Source organism: Lotus japonicus, chromosome 1 (genome assembly GCF_012489685.1).
Source record: "Lotus japonicus ecotype B-129 chromosome 1, LjGifu_v1.2".
Taxonomy (NCBI): domain Eukaryota; kingdom Viridiplantae; phylum Streptophyta; class Magnoliopsida; order Fabales; family Fabaceae; genus Lotus; species Lotus japonicus.
Window position 1 is genome coordinate 132,981,927 of NC_080041.1, and position 19,336 is coordinate 133,001,262.

General features: G+C 34.3%; 3 protein-coding genes and 1 long non-coding RNA gene across 9 annotated transcripts; 2 read left to right on the forward strand and 2 right to left on the reverse strand.

Annotated features, from left to right (window-relative positions):
* Nucleotides 1–3,966: 3,966 nt before the first annotated feature.
* LOC130731014 (uncharacterized) lies at nt 3,967–4,900 on the reverse strand. Its single transcript, XM_057583191.1, has 3 exons — nt 4,704–4,900; nt 4,493–4,567; nt 3,967–4,304 (listed from the first exon to the last, which is right to left on the reverse strand). Exons 1-3 carry the CDS (start codon nt 4,830–4,832, stop codon nt 4,131–4,133), a joined length of 378 nt encoding a protein of 125 aa, XP_057439174.1. The 5' UTR covers nt 4,833–4,900; the 3' UTR covers nt 3,967–4,130.
* Nucleotides 4,901–5,814: 914 nt separating this feature from the next.
* LOC130731015 (nitrogen regulatory protein P-II homolog) lies at nt 5,815–9,656 on the forward strand. Its single transcript, XM_057583192.1, has 8 exons — nt 5,815–6,038; nt 6,130–6,175; nt 6,544–6,571; nt 6,918–7,005; nt 7,677–7,744; nt 8,342–8,411; nt 9,229–9,264; nt 9,354–9,656. The coding sequence occupies exons 1-8, from the start codon at nt 5,852–5,854 to the stop codon at nt 9,416–9,418; spliced, it is 588 nt and encodes a 195-aa protein (XP_057439175.1). The 5' UTR covers nt 5,815–5,851; the 3' UTR covers nt 9,419–9,656.
* Nucleotides 9,657–10,706: 1,050 nt separating this feature from the next.
* LOC130731016 (ADP-ribosylation factor-like) lies at nt 10,707–13,317 on the forward strand. 2 transcript variants are annotated; one of them, XM_057583195.1, is made up of 7 exons: nt 10,707–10,849; nt 11,059–11,220; nt 11,436–11,506; nt 12,437–12,556; nt 12,663–12,781; nt 12,884–12,965; nt 13,067–13,317. In XM_057583195.1, the coding sequence occupies exons 2-7, from the start codon at nt 11,073–11,075 to the stop codon at nt 13,070–13,072; spliced, it is 546 nt and encodes a 181-aa protein (XP_057439178.1). In that variant the 5' UTR covers nt 10,707–10,849; nt 11,059–11,072; the 3' UTR covers nt 13,073–13,317. The 2 variants fall into 2 exon arrangements, with proteins under 2 accessions (XP_057439178.1, XP_057439176.1); XM_057583193.1 differs by lacking the exon at nt 13,067–13,317 and having other exon boundaries at nt 12,884–12,992.
* Nucleotides 13,318–15,591: 2,274 nt separating this feature from the next.
* On the reverse strand, nt 15,592–18,357 carry LOC130731017 (uncharacterized). Of its 5 annotated transcripts, none has more exons than XR_009016546.1 (4): nt 17,502–18,357; nt 16,484–17,419; nt 16,255–16,348; nt 15,597–15,666 (listed from the first exon to the last, which is right to left on the reverse strand). It is a non-coding gene; the product is annotated as an uncharacterized LOC130731017 (long non-coding RNA). The 5 variants fall into 5 exon arrangements; XR_009016544.1 differs by having other exon boundaries at nt 15,598–15,666; nt 16,201–16,348; XR_009016543.1 differs by lacking the exon at nt 15,597–15,666 and having other exon boundaries at nt 16,057–16,348; nt 17,502–17,586; nt 17,772–18,355.
* Nucleotides 18,358–19,336: the final 979 nt, after the last annotated feature.

Below are 19,336 nucleotides of genomic sequence, written 5' to 3' on the forward strand. Positions count from 1 at the left end.
GTGTACAAAAACACTGGCCTACAAAGAGCACGAGCTCATAAAAACAGAACTTGCCATTGACTAAATACAACTTCTTCCTATCTATAACATTAATCAATTTATATACTTATATTTTTACAAACTTTTCTTATCTTTGACATCACATCTTGTTCCTATATTTCCCTTTCACCGTACCCCCTTGGTGTATAGAAGCAATTAGGGGAGGGGGAAAAATCATTTTTCAACAATAATTGTCCATATGATCTCTATCTCTGTGTTCCACTTGATCCAATCCAATCACTCATGTCGATACCCCCACAGTGTTATCCATTTGCTAGGTAGACCAATATACAACGACCCTAGCCAATTAATTGTGTTATTTGGTTTCATATATGTGAGGTTACATTATCAATTTAAGGTCAAATGTTTAATATATTAAGGAAATCACTGTTAGTTTTTGGGTCCCAAAAGCCTATATATAAAACTACATCTCCAATCAAAACTAAAAGACATACTTCTGCATTCAACTTTATATAGGAACGTTTCATTATCTCAAAGATGTACATCTACTTCTTTACCTCATGTGAAGGTTTAATGCTTCTTCGTAAAGAAAAGGTATTTGCAATAAATGATATGAGGACAATTAGTGTATAAGATTATAATATATTGTACACATGAACATAACGAGGAGAACCTTGAAGCGTAAGTCTCATGAAAATTGGATCTCTATTATTTATTTGTGGCTCTAGTTGAATGAATGGAAGGAGATCGAAGTTTTGAAAATTTTCAAGTTCCATGCAGGTACGTAAATTAATTACTTAGAAAACGATTTTTTTAGCAGTCGTCAAATCGACAAGTTATATTTTCTCTAGAGTAGTTGCATCTTCGTTTTATACTACGGATCTTATTTGCAGCCTTTGAAATATATAATTTTAATGATTCCATCAAAAATATATATATATATATATATATATTTTAATGATAAAATAAAATAATTAAAGCAATAAAAAGTTTAAAAGTTTCCAAGCCTTGAATAAAAAATGTTACTCCCTCCGGTCCTTTTTATAAGAAAAACTTGGACAAATCACACAAACCAATGAAACTTATATTTTTTATAAAATAAACTACTATGCTTAATTCCAATGATGTTTTTTCCTTTTTACAAGAACAATCATGTTAATTACCATAAATGTTGATCATGCCTATTGGGTACTTGCAATTTCCCTCCAAATTTTTGCATTGGGAATATGTCTCTTTGCATTGAAATTGATTATTTGACTTAATTTTATAAGAGTGTTTCTTATCAAAAGGACCAAGAAAAATTGCCAAAGTGTTTCTTATAAGGCTTAATTGCACTTTTGGTCCCCCAACTATTGCCTTCCCGCGAAAATCGTCCCCAAACTTCAAAATTAGCAAAACATGTCCTCCAACTATACATGTCGTTGCACTTTTGGTTTTCCGTCCAACTTCCGTCCAAAACTTAACAGATTGCTGGAAAATAAAATAAAAAATTCAAAAACCCAAGTATTGATTGGTTCTTCATCTTTTTCAAACTTCTTCATCATTAAATCTTATAAAACCCAGAATCTTCATCTTCATAAAACAAAACCCATAATTTTTTTTTTATAAAAAAAATCTACAAATCCATGTTCCCCCACTTCAAAAATCCCTCTTCCCCTTCTCTCTTCTCCACCACATCCTCTTCTTGCTCCCTCACCTTTCCTCACCCACCTCCCTTCCTGCATAATTTAGTGAGTTGCATTTTTAGTCCCCCAATCTATAACCACCACTCCTCCTCCCCTCCTCATTCCTCACTTGTTTTCAACCACCGCTTCTATTTTCTTCATCCTTCCCAAGCTTTTTCCTTTCTCCATCGTTGTTTCTGTGCAAGAGACCCACTTCCTGTATCATTAACCAAACCCACACCGTGAAGCATCATTGAAGCCTCTGCCAAGCCGTGAACCATCATCAAGACCCACTCCTTCCCTCACCCCCACCTCTATTTGATGAAATCATCAACCCAAATCGCCCATCCCCCACAAAACCCAAATTGACGCCGCTTCTCACGGCAGTAGAACATGGAGCTGGAATTTGGGGCCTGTGGCTATGGTTTAGGGTTTGGTGTTTGAGGTTCCTGGTTTGAAGTCTTGGTCATTTTAGTTCCTGGTTTTGCTGTGAATGTTGGTTTGGAGATGGAAGGGGGAAGGGATCTTTGTGAATTTTGGGTTTGATTCTCTTTTGGGAGCGTTTGCTGGGAGAAATTTGGATTTCGTAGTTGATTTGAATGTTGGGATCGGTGGGGTTGAGAAGGGATGAAGAAGAACAGAGTGTGGTGGCATGAAAGTTGTGGTGGTGCAGTGGTTGAGTGGTGGTAGTGTGGTGGTTGAGTGGGAAGAAGAAGAATAAGAAGAAGAGAGTGGGGCTGAGAAAGGGAAGAGAACGATGAAGGTGAGATGTTAGGTTGGTATTTCTGGATTTCAATTAAAATACTATTTTTTTCTCATTTTTCTTTATTTTTTAATTCATTTTTAACGGAATATTCTGTTAGTTTTTAGACGGAAGTTAACGGAAAACCAATTTTGCAACCGGGTGTATAGTTGGAGGACGTGTTTTGCTAATTTTGAAGTTTGAGGACGATTTTCGCAGGAAGGCAATAGTTGGGGGACCAAAAGTGCAATTAAGCCTTCTTATAAAAAGGAATGGAGGGAGTACAATTTAGTAGACACACTCCATAAAAGAGATCCCAAAATAATCAAACAAGTATGGGGAGAGAGAAATTACTCAAGAAACTGAGTGGCCTCCTAATTATTTTTCCTATTTTTCATTTAAATGTTTCAAAGGAAAAGAGTTAACCTCACATGTTATTTATTTTAGTTTTCAGGAAGGAATTGTGCATTATAGGACTAAAAAATTCAAGAAATCACATATTAATTTTCCTATGTAACAAATAAAAAGCCCATGTTTGCTTTATTTTGGTGTCATTAGTCCATGTTTGTTTATTAAACTACTGGAGTGATCTTCAAACTCACTTTGAGCAGCGAAATTGACCCAGGGTCTTCCAGTTGAAGAAAGATCTTAAGCATTGTTCTCAAGGAACCCTCAATGTAAGTCAGTACTTTACTAAAGTCAAGACACCATGGGAGGAATTAGGAGAGTATAGACCTGCTCATCAATGTAATTGTGGGGGTTTTCAACCTCTAATTGCTCATTTCCAAACAGAGTATGTTCTCACTTTCTTGATGGGAATTATTGATTTCATTTCCCAAGTTAGAGGGCAAATTCTGCTTATGCGACCTATACCTTCTATCAATGATGTATTCTCACTTGTAATCCAAGATGAAAAGAAGAGGCAGATTAGTTCTTCTTCACAATCGACAGAAAATTACAACGTGAATACTGATCACCAGTCCAAGATCACACAGAACAAACAGCAATCCAAGACCAGTTTGTCAAGAAAGATAGGCCATTATGCAGACACTGCAATTCTAGGCCATACAAAGGAGAAATGTGTCAAATTACATGGTTATCTAGGCCATACTTGAGGGGGTGCATGTATTAGATTTACTAGTTCTCTGTTTAAGAAGTAGTTAACAAATTGGAGTCAGTTAGCTAAAACTGATTACCTAACTTTCCCTCTCTTTTCATAGTTAGTTACAGGATCCATTTGTTTAGAGTGTGTATATAAGCAAAATTGTAAAGTGCTGAACACACATCTTCAATGCATCAATAGTGAAAAATTGTCTACTTCTCTCAACTACTTTGACAAGAGGCAACGTAGGAAATGAAAGAGATATTCTCATTTGTATTCTACAGACTGAGTGTGAATCGTGTTACTACTCTCTCGGCTACCTACGGTTAGAAATCAATATCAATGTCACGGTAACTGTGAGGAGTGAGGACATAATGCAAGTACTTTGGGAACATGCCCCAAGGTACCACCGCTGTTGTGTACTTAAAAATGACAATTTGCGTATAACCCATGTAGGATTCTAGCAGTGACATCTCAGCACTCCATCACGTTCACTCAGAAATGATTATCAAGGTTTGTGCATAGTCAGGCATATAGCAGGCAACAAACATTCACACTCCACAGTAAGACTATGAAACTACAAAGAAGTATGACAGAATAAGAAGATGATGGCGCAGATCGATCAGCTTACCACTTGATCAAGCAAACAACAAGTGAATCGACCATCTGAGAGCGAAAGCTTCTCTGCTTTAGTGACAACATCTAGAGAAAGAGGACTAAAGCTTCGAGACGGCCCATAGAAATGAGGGAAGCTATTGGAACCATCCACCATTTCATACACCAAACCATCGCCAAGCTGAGGAGAAAACAGTACTATTAGAAACACAATAAAGTGGCCTCATAATAAGTAGAAACTGTTCTTGTTTGATTGAAAACAACAATTAGATCCTAATAACAACCAATGCAACTCACACTAATATGAAATTAAGAGAAGAAAAAAAAAAGTTATCTCTTCCTGTGAAAATTCATGTGTCATGTGCAAACCTTTTTAGCATCAATTTGAAGCAGGTAGAGTTCCTCCTTGCAGTTCATGTAAAATCTCTCCAGCGTTGACCGAACCTGAAAATTAGATTATTAAGAAAATCAAATATTCAAATCAGTAGAATTCTCATTCACTTGATCAATTGATTAGTTACTGATTACATCTTAATAGCATTCAGAAATTGACAGAAATTCAAAACCCTAATCAATTAACCTGGTCGAGCTTGCTGAGATGGATGAACGCAGAGGATTTGTCAAGGTTACCACCGAATGTGGAGCCATTCGCCTGCAACTCTTCCCACTCCTTCGCTGTGCTGATTCTGTACACGAAGATACCACTCATCTTCTTCGCTCTCTCTGAATTTTCTTTTCCCAATTTCGTAACCGTTTTTCCCCAGTAACCGTTTTCTTTTGTTGGTCAAATCAGTAACCGTTTCATCACTTGCAACTTGCGTCACAATGAGCCCGGCCCGTTTCATACCATTGAAGATTTGGGTCTGTGTTTAAAACCCAATGTAAACCTTTTATCTTTGTCCAAAAAAAAAAACAAAAAACAAAAAAAAGCCCTGCGTAAGTAGTGACCAAAGAATTTATGCTTAGATTTTTTATAGTCCCTAGACTATATATACCAAGAGAAATGGTGTCAACATTCCCCTTTTAACACTCTATTTTGTTGGTTAAAATTCATGTAGTGTCCACCAATTATATGGGGCTTACTCCCAATTTAGTGGGGGCATGAGTGAATTTTGGACACTACGTGAATTTTAGTCAATTAAAGTGAGAATGTTAGAAAGAAAGTGTGAAAAAGAGTGTTGTTAGCACTCCACATATTACAGATATTGGTTTTCATCCCTGAAAAATATTTTGTAGTTTTTAATCCCTAGAAAGTTATATTGTTTTTTGTTTTATTAGTTATTATTAAGTTTCACTTATTTGATTCGCACAACGATTACTCGCTCTTTCTACTTAGAGTTTTGTCATCCGATTTGGCACAGTGAGTTTCACCATACAAATAGGGAAAAGTTTGGACATTGTTGTCCTTAGAGATTTTGTGGCGAGTGATTTGAAATGACGACAATAAGTCTAACTACGGTGGCGATGGAAGTCATGGGTGTGAATGCATGGGTCCCTGCGTGCCAAATTAGATTAAAAAACTCCAAGTAGGAAGAGTGGTCATGTGTGAGATACATAAACAAAAGTCAACAACACTAAAACATATAAAAACAAAAAAAAAATGTGCAGGACTAAAACCAACATTTAATATATTTAGAGGGACTAAAACATATTTAAGGAAAGAATTTATTCAGCTTATTTAATATGGTCGGTGAGAAAGACAGAGAGTGAGTGCTGAAGAGAGAAGCAATGGCGATTGCGAGAACGCACATGTTTGGTGTTGTGAATTTTCAGCTCAACGAAGCTCCAATGGCTTTTGCAGGTTCCAGCGCGATCCTCTGGCATCACGGAGAGCGTTCGCAGCGCAATGTGGCCCTAAGACGCAGAGGAAATGCCATGATTGTTCCCAGAATCAGAGCTCAGAGTTCTGCTTCTGGTGCGAATTTCTACCTTCGATCTTTGTTCACCAACACTCAAATCGTGTTTGTTACTAAACTTCTTGTTTTGCAACTTGCTCTCTCTCCCAGAATATGTTCCAGATTCCAAGTTTTACAAAGTGGAAGCAATTCTCAGGTTTGAGCCCTTTCCGTTTATGCATGATGCAAATTGTGTATCATTGAGTTAAGAAATCACTGTGAAAATGCATAATATATTCAACTGACTGCTTGAACATGCATAACTGATTCCAACTAACTTTCCCTCAATCAACCATAACTAGCTTGAGTGCTTGACTGCAAACTAGGTGAGAATTCAATTTGATAGGAAAGGTAGGATTAGCTGCTATATATCGAGAGACTTGGTGAGCTTGCATGCTGGATTATGCTTGGCTGGTGTGACTGTGTGTACTGCTTTACTGCATAATAGGATGTAATGGCATTTTGTAGTTACCTACTTATACGTTAGATGCTTCTAAATATGATGTTGAATTTCTTGTCGAACAGGCCCTGGCGAGTCCCTCTTGTTTCTTCGGTAAGACATTATTACCTTTTCATCGCTTTCCTTATATGTAAATGCAATGTGAAACTTGTTAAAGTCACTGTATTGGATGCTTAAGTACATTGGCTTTTTATACCTATGCTTTCTTAAAGTTGAGCTAAGCAGTATATTTCCCGCAGTTGGTAATTGGTGCGAGTTCAAGAGTGCTTGTTTTTTCTTGTTTCTAGTAATAATGTTGTGCTGAAAAAATTGAAAATACTGCACTGATTGCTCACTGAATACATATAGGATTGGACATGGGTAGGCGTTGTGCTATTGTACTTAATAAGCTTATTGACACTTGGCATATGCTCATACTACTTTTTTTCTTAATTCAAAGGCTTTGTTGAATATGGGAATCCGTGGTGTCACTGTATCTGATGTCAGAGGCTTTGGTGCTCAGGGTGGTTCAAAAGAGAGGCAGGGAGGTAAGTCTATCACTGACTACTAGTAGTTAAAAACTGAAGATACACCCTCCTGGAAATAAGGTTCCTCAGTCTGTCTTTAAAATGAAGAAGTAGGGGTATGCTTACCCTTATTTATTCTGAAATGCATTGTGATCTTAATGCACTGAAGTTCAAGGTTAAATTACCCTTACTTGTTAACATAAGATATGAACTCAATTTAGAATTTGGAGTGTTTTTTTTTTTGGTCATCCTGCATATTTGCATGACATTTTTCATATTCATTATTGTAGTCTGGGTAGTTGAATTTGTTACTTAAAAAATACTTAACTTTCAACTTAATCCCTTAAAATGTGTGCTAATTACTGCATTTCTCTGATTGATCCACAAATTGGGAAGTCTCTTTTTAGTTTTTTCCCTATCTTTATCCCAACGAGCCAAAACCAAAGCTTTATTATTATCTTTTGTTGCAGAATAGTTCTAGTTAGTCTTGAATAAGCCAAACAACACAAATTTAGGCCTCTGGAGTGTGGCCAACCAACTTCAGTTGTTTTTTAAGTTTGTTACTTTTGTTAATCATGTGTAATTCGAGAAATATATTTTGTCCATTGGGATAGAATTGTATACAGACGTTTATACATATAGGTCACATGCTCACTTACATCAGTCTTATATTAATAGTGTGTTCTTCACAGGCTCTGAATTTTCTGAAGACAATTTTGTTGCCAAAGTTAAAATGGAAATAGTGGTGAGAAATGACCAGGTGTGTAAACATTTGGCAGTAATTTTACTGGCATCAAGCATTATAATTTATCGTGTACTTTTCTTATTAATGTAATACTGTAATTTGTTAGGTAGGGAAAGGAAGAGTTCTCGCTTCCTGTTAGCATGCCCTTGACAACAGAACTTGTTGTTTTGTTGTTAAACACTGCACTTTTAAATGCTTAAAATTATGGTAATGAATATGATAATGTCCATAACTGATGGATTTGATGCTCCAAATTTTCATAGGTTAACTGATTTGGATCTTCTCAGGTTTCATGACCAAACCTATTGGATGGAGAAAAGTGCAAACTTTGTTTTAAATTTAATGGATATGATAATTCCATGACCACTGGATATGCCTTTTTTGTCTCTTTTGAACTCTTGCATGACTTGTCATTGTATGCATGTGTTTGGAATTTTATTTTGTTTATTTTTTATAGCATAGGACACAATAAGCAATTCTGCTGCTGTTTTTAATTTGTTGTCACATCAATTTTTTTGAGACATTCACTGAATAAAACTTCACCATACTTTAAGGACAAACATAATGTTAGTTTCGGCAGCATGTCTGAAATAATGTCAAACATTTCTGCAGGTTGAGGCTGTGATAGACAAAATAATTGAGGAGGCAAGGACTGGGGAGATTGGTGATGGCAAAATTTTCTGTAAGGCCTGAAATCCTAAAAATACCTTATGTAGCAGTAAATTATACATTGGGGTTCATATGCAGCTTTCTCTATTTTGCATGTGTTTGGATCATTATGCTATGTGCCCTTCTAGTGTAGGAATTAATGCATCCTTTTAGTCAGTTATGCTTATTCTCTCTTACAGCTTTCACCCTTCTTGGTGTCTTGAGAGAACAGACTATCTGTGTTGAAATGTAGAGCTGAATAGCTAAATTTCGTTTTCAATAATGATTTGTAATTCCTTCTTTCACCTAAGCAAGAAAAAATGATTTTTCAACAGTGAGAAAAAGTTAAAATGAACTGTGCAGTCTGAGAAAACTGAAATTGTGGAATTTGAGTTTAACAATTTTTATCTTTCTTTGTTGGTTATTCTGATTGTGAATATAGTTCTCTCAGTTGGAAAACACAACCTGATGTGAAGTACAGTTTAGGAGTGAACAATCCAGAAATTGCATGTTTCCTCAAAGGATGGGCCTTTTAATTTACTTTGACGTTATTCTATTCTCAGATTTTAGTTGTACTTTTCTTGTATGCTAAACTCATCAGAATCTTGAATTTATTAGATCACCTAGAAAAAAAGGTTTTTCTTATGATTCAAGAATGATTAGGTTGTTTGAAATATAAGCACTTGAATTTTAATGCTCATTTCACGTATCATGTGCTGAGTTGCCTCAGTTCTCATAGTGAACAAATTTGAGGATGGGATAAGAATTAATACTACAATTTCTAGATTCAGCAAGCAAATCTATTGGCTTCACTTTAGAATGATGTTTCTAATACAATTTCGATTGTGCAGTGATCCCAGTGTCAGATGTTATAAGAGTTCGCACAGGTAAGCATTTGTTTCCCCAAGATATTGAAATGAAAAAAAAAATTGTGTCTTCAGCGTATATACTCATGTTTCAAGTATGAGCTTTTCAGGTGAGCGTGGGGAACAGGCAGAGAGGATGACTGGGGGGCGAACTGACATATTATCTACTGTATGACTGGTTGAAGGGAGTGATCAGCATTCAGTCCTCTGGTCTCATTACCCATTCTCCTTGGTGGGATTGGTTACCATGTTGTATGCTTTATATACTCTGCACTTTGCTGTTAGAAAATCTACAATGGCAATGTTGAAAGGACAATGTAGTTATGTAGTGAAGAAAACTGTGAAACAATAATCAAGTCAGCTTAGTTGCTGAAAGTTAATGTGAGTTTGTTAATATTTGATTGTGAATCCAATTCAGTCTGTTTTGTATGATAAATTTTTTAAATAAGCACAAAGGACATAAGCACTCAGCTTGTTACAAATGAATTCAATACGGGAGAATGTCACGTAGTTGATCTTTAATTACTATTGAGGTAGCTAGTGATGATACATCCAGAAAGCATTTTTTCTCTAATAAAATGACAATCCATTATGTGTTTGATTATCTCATAAAAAACTGGGTTGGAGGCAATGTGAAGAGCAGTTTGATTATCATATCAATTATCAGCTCATATTTGTAAATTTTAGTTCTTGAATTAGTTGTTTAACTCATATGTGATATTTTGTCTTAGCACAAGAACAATATACCCTAAGGTAAAACATTTATCAGAAGGAGATTAACCCCAATCAACATCTGAAAACGTGAGTATGAATGACCTTTATTCTCGTACAATAAACCTTGACTGGTTGACTAGGAGATTTCTTGACATACCTCATAATTCGAATAGCTGCATTCCAATAACTATCATAAGGAGATTGGAGAATCTGACTGACCGCATAAATAGCACATGAAAGTCTGGGCTAGTCTATGCTATCTACTGGTGATTCATATTAGAATTTTGCAGGTCTAACTCAATATAAAAACTAATTTAAGAGATGAGGATTGGCTTCTCATATGTAAGAATTATCTTTATCATATCTCTAGTTAATGTGAGACTTCTCGGCATACCTTCTCACACTTAACGGATCTAATGGATCTACGATAGACTCTGATACTATATTGAATTAGAAGAGATGATTCATTGAGTATGAAAATATTTCATTAATCTACGTGTTAACATGTTAAATTGAATCTTAAAGATAGCCGAAACCACAAACTAACTACACATTAGCATGATTGATATTCCCAATTCTATATATTAAAAAGGTTTTGAATTATTTTTATTAAGAAAGAGAAAAATATCACTAATTCTTTTCATTTCTTATTTTATAAATTTGTAAACAAATTGCAAAATATAATGTTTTAACCATTTTGATACATGAAAATATTAGAAAATGAGAAAAAAGTTTTTACAAAACTAAAAAAAAATGTCCAACCAACGTTGTATATAAATAATTTTTGACAGTTGTGATATAAATATTGAAAACGGTTCTCCAACGGTGATTTTGTGCATCAAACCAAACGGGAGGAGCAGAGAGAAAGAGATCTCATCTCCATTTCTCCAAGGCAAGTCCTCTCCATTCTCATCCCTTCTCGTCGTTGTTTCTCACTATCTGAATTTCCCTTCTTCCGTGTTTTTCTTCATTCATCACGATCTGAATTGTAATTTTTCATTTTGGATCTGTTATCAGATCATGATTTCAATATCTTCATTCTCTCGCATTTTGTTTCTCCTTCACTTCATGATGTTTGTGTTATTTGGATTGAATTTTCAGAATAGCGGAAGAAAATGGGTCTCTCTTTCACCAAGCTGTTCAGCCGGTTGTTTGCCAAGAAGGAGATGCGTATACTTATGGTGGGTCTCGATGCTGCTGGTAAGACCACCATTCTCTACAAGCTCAAGCTCGGAGAAATTGTCACCACCATTCCCACCATTGGTATGTTTCATTTCCCTATTTTTCTTCAATTTTCATTCTTCCGATAAATCAAATGGAAATCATAATGCGGAAAACCATTCCACTTGATTAGAGTAGAGAGAAACACACCAAAGTTAAAAGCATATATAGGGATACAAATGATCCAGATTACAATAATACCCCTAAACTGTCATGCTAACATTGCAACTTTTATTAATATGTATGATTTGGTGCAGGGTTTAATGTGGAAACTGTGGAATATAAGAACATCAGCTTCACTGTCTGGGATGTTGGAGGCCAAGACAAGGTATTTCTAATTTTCCTTGTAGCCATTATCTACTGATATCAGAGAGGAATGTTTATTAACAGTTTACCGTGCTTCCATTGATTTAAATACATGATCATTCATTGGGCTACTAATGTGTATTATCTCCATTGTTCTTGGAAAAAAATATAATTCACAATTGCCAAAAATGCTAGTTTGTACTCTGCATTGCAATACAGATGTGATTCAAAATGCATATTTTGCTTGGGGAATGGGGATGCAGGTGAATGATTGTGCAATCATGATTTTGCAAATAGTGCTGGTTAATAGTTATACATTCCATTTGTGCTTCCATAAACCATGGTGTTTAAAATTGATATACTGCGGTAATTGTATGATCAGTAAACAAGAATGTGACTTGTCATTGTTAGAACTGTGAAAGTATTTAGGGCCTATTTGATTACATTTTTACAAAACTGTTTTAGATTTTAAAAACAAAGAAGAGAATAACCTATTTGATAGGAATTATTCTGAAATTTTCATCTTGAAATAATTCTTGATTTTTAGTTTCTAAAACGAAAATTGCAAAACATCTTGGAGATGTTGTCTGTTTTTGCTTTTAGTTTTGAAGTTTTAGAGTTTTCAACTTCGCAAAGTATATTTGTTTATTTTCTTTTGAATAATAGGACTTGGAAGTGTTTACCCAATTTGTTTTTAAATCTAAAAAACTGGGAAGGGTACCAAACTGGCCCTCTTCACACTAAAAGCACATCAAAATCTAATTTTAAACTGAGATATGCTTGGCTTCGTGTACTGTTGTTAATCTGTTGCTCGGGTTGATTACTCTTGCCAGGCTTAGCCTATTACCAGGATGGACTGGCTTCTATTATTGGCTTAAATCATCATAACTTTTATCAGAATTATTTGGAAATCTCAATGCAATAGTCACCATTGGTGTTTTTTTCCTACTAGATTCGTCCTTTGTGGAGACATTACTTCCAAAATACACAAGGGCTTATTTTTGTGGTTGATAGCAATGACCGAGATCGTGCTGTTGAAGCTAGGGATGAGCTGCACAGGATGTTGAATGAGGTAGTAACATACACCCTAAATGAATGATTATGAATAACTGGCTCACTGTAGAAACTTGTTTCTAGCTTTATTTGTTGATTGTTTTGTATGGTTGTAATCCTGTTAGGATGAGTTGAGAGATGCTGTGCTTCTAGTTTTCGCAAACAAGCAAGATCTTCCAAATGCTATGAATGCTGCTGAAATAACCGACAAGCTTGGTCTCCATTCACTTCGCCAGCGTCACTGGTAATATGAAATTTTGCTTTCAACTGTTTGCTCCTTTCTTCGATCTCCAATCTCGCTTCTCCCACACCTATATTGTCATCTTTATATATTCTATGGATGCAGGTATATTCAGAGCACATGTGCCACCTCCGGTGAGGGACTTTATGAAGGACTCGACTGGCTCTCAAACAACATCGCAAACAAGGTCAGTGAATGATAATTATTTTGAGGTACTTTACAATTTAAAGTACAGGGTGACAGATTTGAGGTGCAGGCTTAACTATTTTTGTTTCACTTGTATTGCAGGGATAGTGTGATTCTTGGTTTTGGGTTGCATGAAGTTCAGTTGTGCTGTAGCGATGATCATTTCGGATGTTTGATGTTGTTACCCTGTTTAGGATTTTATCTGCTCTAGCATGTAATGTCTTCGGAAAACAACAGAAGTCTACTACTACCTAGTTTCAAAATAATTTGCCATTTTTTTCATCTATAACCAAAAGTATTGTTTTATCCATTGATTTGAGGTTAATTAAATCATTGAAAGCTTTTTACATTTATACATGACTAGTACTTTTACCCGTGCGATGCACGGGGGATTTTCAATTTAGTTTAGGCTTAAATACTCTAGGGGTCCCTGAAATTGTACCCCGTATCAAAATAAGTCCCTGAAAATTTTTTTTCCGATTCCGGATCCCTGGAATTGTTTTTTTAATCAGAATAAGTCCCTACGCCGGAGAAGATGGTGGTTGACGACGGCGGTCATGGCGGCGCTACGACCAGGGTGTTGGGCCGGCTTCGTCTCGTCCTCAGGAACTCAGTGGTGGTGGTCTCGTGGGCTGGGTCGTCACAGTTGAAGAGAAAAGGCCAGTCGCAAGTTGATTTCTTCTCGCCGGAATTTATGGAGCTTCTCGGTTTCTTCGTGTTAGCTTTGTTTCTTGCGATTTCTTCGCCCAGATCAGATATATGAAGGTCTAAGAGTGTTTTAAACATGTTATTTCATGGTTTGTGGAAACAATGAGGAGGCAACCACTGTCTTCTCCGGCGTAGGGACTTATTTTGATCAAACAAATTTTTCTAGGGACCCGGAATCAGAAAATTTTTTTTCGGGGACTTATTTTGATACGGGGTACAATTTCAGGGACCTACAGAGTATTTAAGCCTTTAGTTTATCGTGTGAATTTTTTTAAAATATGTGTTGTTTTTATTATGTATTTTTTGGTACATAGGAAAGATTAATTGCACCCCCATGAGATCGGTCTCTGAACCTCACCCACTCAACTCATATGTCCCCTAGCTCTTACATCTTGAACTATCATTCCAGAACAAGTTTTATTATATTTATTGAAAGATAATTTAAGGATTTAAAGAAAAAATTAATTCTATATGTAAACAAAATTAATTTTAGATATAAGGAAACATAAAGTTGTAAATAATTTTGTTTTATTTTGTCAAATTTATTTTATTTAGTTTTGATTTTTTTCATTTGTTATCTTAATGTTGCATTATTTAATTTTTTTGATTATATATCAATTTAATATTTTATTGCAGAGAGATGAAGTAACATTTATGAGTTAATAAAAGAAACTTAGAAAATCTTCATTTAATTTGAAAATGGAATAATTACATAGAAAATAAAACTGAGAATAATGATTTTTTTTTTGAAAAGGAGAATAATGATTAGCTTGATGAATTTCTTGAAATAAAACGAAATAAATAAGGATTAATAATAGCTAGTTTAATGGGGTTCATTGTTTTAAAAATTCATTATTTTAAGTGAAATTTCAATACAATAATTTCATGTATGACGAAACATGTGGTTGGTATTATTGTTTCACATTTCCTTAAAATAAAAAATACTTATATATGAGTAGAATTTTGAATTGGCTTGCGCGACTCGGTGCCCATTCTCCTCCCCCTTGGGTTTGAGTGTTGGGTGTTTCTAATGTTGAGTTAGAGACCCTTTTGTTGAGGGATTCTTTTTTGTTTCTTAATTTTCTTTGCCTGTGTTTTGTTTTCCAATACATAAAAAAAATGAATCGAAACATAAAAACTTATTTATGAATTCTAAAAATAACTTATATAATTTAATATTTCGCAATCTCTAAAAGTATATTGATATATTTTTCCAAAAATAATTAAAATCTTACTATACTCAAGTGCAAAATGTTTATTTTTTGTGCAACATATTTCCACTCCTAGGTTATTATTATTTTGTAAATTAATACTGATAAATTTTTAAAATAACTATATAAAATTACATAAAATAGTAATTTTATTATAATAGTTTAAATGTTAATAAACCTTTCCTAGTAAAATCATGTTTTTAATATGTAATTTTAAATTTTCCAAATTATATATAGATAAGAATAGAAAAGAAAGAATAATTAGACAAAATGAAGATACATGGATATGGATTTTGAACAGAGTTTTTTTTTTTTGACAGCTGAACAGAGTTAATATCTATAGTTGACGATAATGTGATTACCACATTTCAAATGAAGCTCCTCCTTTTTCAATGTAGACATCTGAGTCATAAAGAATTTTTGGTTAGAATTTTTCGTGTCACGCTAATTCATAAATTTGCAATTCACTACTAACACTAACAAATGTTTATACATAGAAAACAGGAAAAAAGAGGATTTTAATTTTATAGAAAAAAACTATCAATGTAAAAAATGTAAAATTAAAACAGACAATTTCATTCCTTGAGTTTTCTATAAATTGGAAAATATCCAAATCAAACGTGGACACAGTAGTGATTGAAAACAACCTATATCTCATGAGCCACCACCAAACATTCCCATCATGTCCTTAGTACATCCGATCTGATTTTTCAAGCTCTTCAATCCACCCATACCCAATTCAAACTTGAAGTGGAGCAAGTTCTCTTCATTTCAACTCATATTCTGTCATGCAAATTAAATCAATTTCAGTAAGGGCTGCAACCCAGAAAAAATACATAAGATCAATCCATTAAATATATCTTAGCCATCTATTCTGTGATAGTAAATGAGAAATCCTATTATTTTGTCACACATCCTGCACTTGCTACATGAGATGCTGCTCCATTTATTAAAGAGTAATTCATAACTAATACGCGTGATCAATTAAAAATACTAAATAGACATAAAGTTAATGCTTAGCGGTTACACAAAATATGATGGCCCTTAAACACACTTAATTCTCCTTAATGCATAATAACTAATAACCATTCATTTTTTAACCGTGAAACCTTTATTTTCTAATTAAAAGTCATTTTACTTCTAATAGTAACTACATTTTTAATCTTCCCCCACTCCATTCTCTCTCTTTTTAGCACTAAAAGAGAAAACTAAATCTACAAAAAAACCAAGAACAATTTCAAACTCAGTGGAAGATTGTACATTAATAGAGAAGTAAGATGCAAATAATAAAGAGCTATAACTAAAAAGCTAAATCACCTCATGTATAAAAAGAGACAGGAAAACACAATTACATAACAAAGTTGAGGGCACCTCCATGTAATGGCTATTACTTTGGTGACAACCACAAACGTTTAGATATTGAAGTTAACAACCCTCGAAAGCAATAAGGGTTTGATCTCCCACCCTAGTAATTTAACAAAGAGATTAAAGGTAGACACAATCCATGTAAACAATATAGAATATATTCATATCTAATCTAGAGTATGCAAATTGAGTCAAAAAGACACTACAGAAGAAAATATATAATCCTGGAGCATACCTCCAATAACTGATTGAATGGTCCCCCAAATTGCATATTCTCCATGATTATGTTGCAGGTTGCTTGTCGTAGACTTTCTCATCTAATGCTTCCACTTGTTGTTTCAACATCCCCAGTAGTAAGAATATTCGTGCCAATAGTTCCTCTGAAGATACAGGGGCATGAAAGATAAGAACTTAAATTTCTCAATTCTAAATCCTCCAAAAAACAACTTAAAATAACAAAATTCTACGCATTTCGAAGGGTAGTAAGAAAATTCATGCCAATAGTTCCTAAGAAGAAAAAGGGGCATGAAAGATAAGAACCTAAATTTCTCAATTCTAAATCCCCCAAAAAACAACTTAAAATTACAAAAACATGTGCATTTTGAAGGGTAGTAAGAAGACTCATGCCAATAGTTCCTTTCAAGAAAAAAGGGCATGAAAGATAAGAACTTATATTTCTCAATTCTAAATCCTCCAAAAAAAACAACTTACAATAACAAAAACCTATGCATTTCGAAGATGTCATTGTGTATCAAAACTCCAAATCCTTGTCTAGTGTGTATACCTCCATGACAATGATTACACCAAATATGACCATGAGTAAACCAAATAATTCAAATAATCCAGACAGCCATACTTTCAAGACAAATTGTTGACACATACCACCACAAAGTACTGCAAAATAGTTACAGCCAGAGAAGTTCAAACTTATTGGAATAATACCACACCATATTCCAACATCAAAAGGGAAAAGCCCCCAATCAACAACCCGCTATGAGATCCAGCTAATCTTTCAGATAACTTGAAACAATGATTTTAGCCAATCCATCTCCTGACAGAAACGTTATGCCCACATAGTCATGTGTAATTGATAAAATCATCTTTATATTTCAGGGTCACTGTGACCAAGATCATCATAGTCATGTGTAGTGTTTCCTCTAATCATGGACACCTACATTAAACGTAACTATTGATCTAAACAATACAAATGATTTAGAAGAAACTAACATTGAAAGATCTAAGAGGCAACTTACTCATAAGCAACCTTTTTCAAAGGATAAACCTTTTTCTCCAAATTCACCACCATTGCTGAGATGATAGGCTTCCATATCCCCTCTTCTACAAAGAGAGAAAATCAGTATATATATAGCCCCTAAACTTTTGCCTAACCACATCAACAATCAAATCAACTTGATTCTAAACTTTTCCTTAAAAATTTAATAGAAACTAAAGAGAATGAAGAAGAATATGATAAATCACTGACATATATCAGAAAAAGAACATAAGTGCAGAATTAGAAATACCTGAAGAATCCATCTCATTGTTCCTTAAGTTACAAATTTTAAGGAGAACACAGTAAGCTCCATGACCCAAAGATATTAAAGTCTTAAATCTTAATACTTGAATCAAGTATATAAACTAACACCAAAATCTGGTATTTAATCAACTAACACCAAAATGAACCCTTTTTCTCACTAAACATGAACAACGGAATGAGAAAATCTGTTTTGCGGTTTGCAATTGGCCCCTTCATTATACGCCTTATTTCTGCAATTTGAGCTCGATCATATTTGGCCACCGATTCTTCTCAGTATTTCATTTCAGATCCTGCAAGATTATCTCTCTCGGGCACAGATCATATTTTATAAGGAAATAATTGAGAAGCGGAGCAGAAGAACGGCTTATGGCGGAGTCTGTGAGTGAGAATGCTCAGGGGGGAGACAGGGAATAAAAAGGCGCTCAGCAACAAAGGTGAAGCATCTGAAACGTTAGGGGAGTACAGGGCACAAAACGGCTCATAGTGGAAGCTACAACAACAGAAACCGTAGATACCAAGAGTCTGCGACAGAAATGATCGAAGGGAATGAGCACAAAAGAATGAATGGTCTAGATCAAAATCAATGGATGGCCATGATTGATCTCCCATGAAATAATATACCCAATTCCAAAAAAATCCATGGTAAAATATATATCAATGAGCCATGCTTTGTTGAATGACTGTTTTATCCTTCAAGCTTGCAAAACTTCTTCTTTATAGATAGTATAGATAATATAGTGATCCCTTCGGTAGAGTTTAATTTGTATGCGTTTTTTCTCATGAGTTTAAATTTGTATGCTATTCTTTGTAAATTTTAATAATTCTGAACCATGTATATTATTCAATGGATAGTGGTAGTATTCATATCTTGGGATAGAAATAAGTCATTGCCTAGCATACATCAACTTATCAAAAAAAAAATCAAGGCTTTTCAAAAGTCTACTTAATTAAAAGTGTCAGACTCATGTCATTCAGAAAACATTTTAAACTTAATAGACTGATACAATTTATATAAATTTATTTTATTATTATTGTTGTTACTTTAGATTTTTATTATATTATCTTGATATTGTATTTTTTAATTTATTTAGAGATTTAAACATATGATCTATTTAATGATAAGTCTATTTAGAATTAATTTCAAAAAAAAGTCTATTTAGAATTGAGCTTAGGATGTATTTAGATACCTTTGGAATTTAAATAAACCTTCGGGTGTTTTCTTAAAAAAAAAGGTCTTTAAAAGTATAGCATAACCTACATATTTTACCCTACCTATTAAAGTATAATTTTAATATAGATTTATTTTATTAAATTTTTGCTCACTAGCCTATAAGCCTTTCGGTCTATTTACACAGGTTTGTTGGCCTTCTTAAATATCTTATGGATATACCTATAAAATAAATTGAACTTTCAAATAGGTTTGGCCATACTCGAAAAAATACCACAAGAAACACGTTAGACTTGAGTCTCAAAATTTTAAGCTAGTCGGACCTATTTATACAAAGTTCAACCCAACCCAACATATTTCAACTACTACTCATATGGGATGAA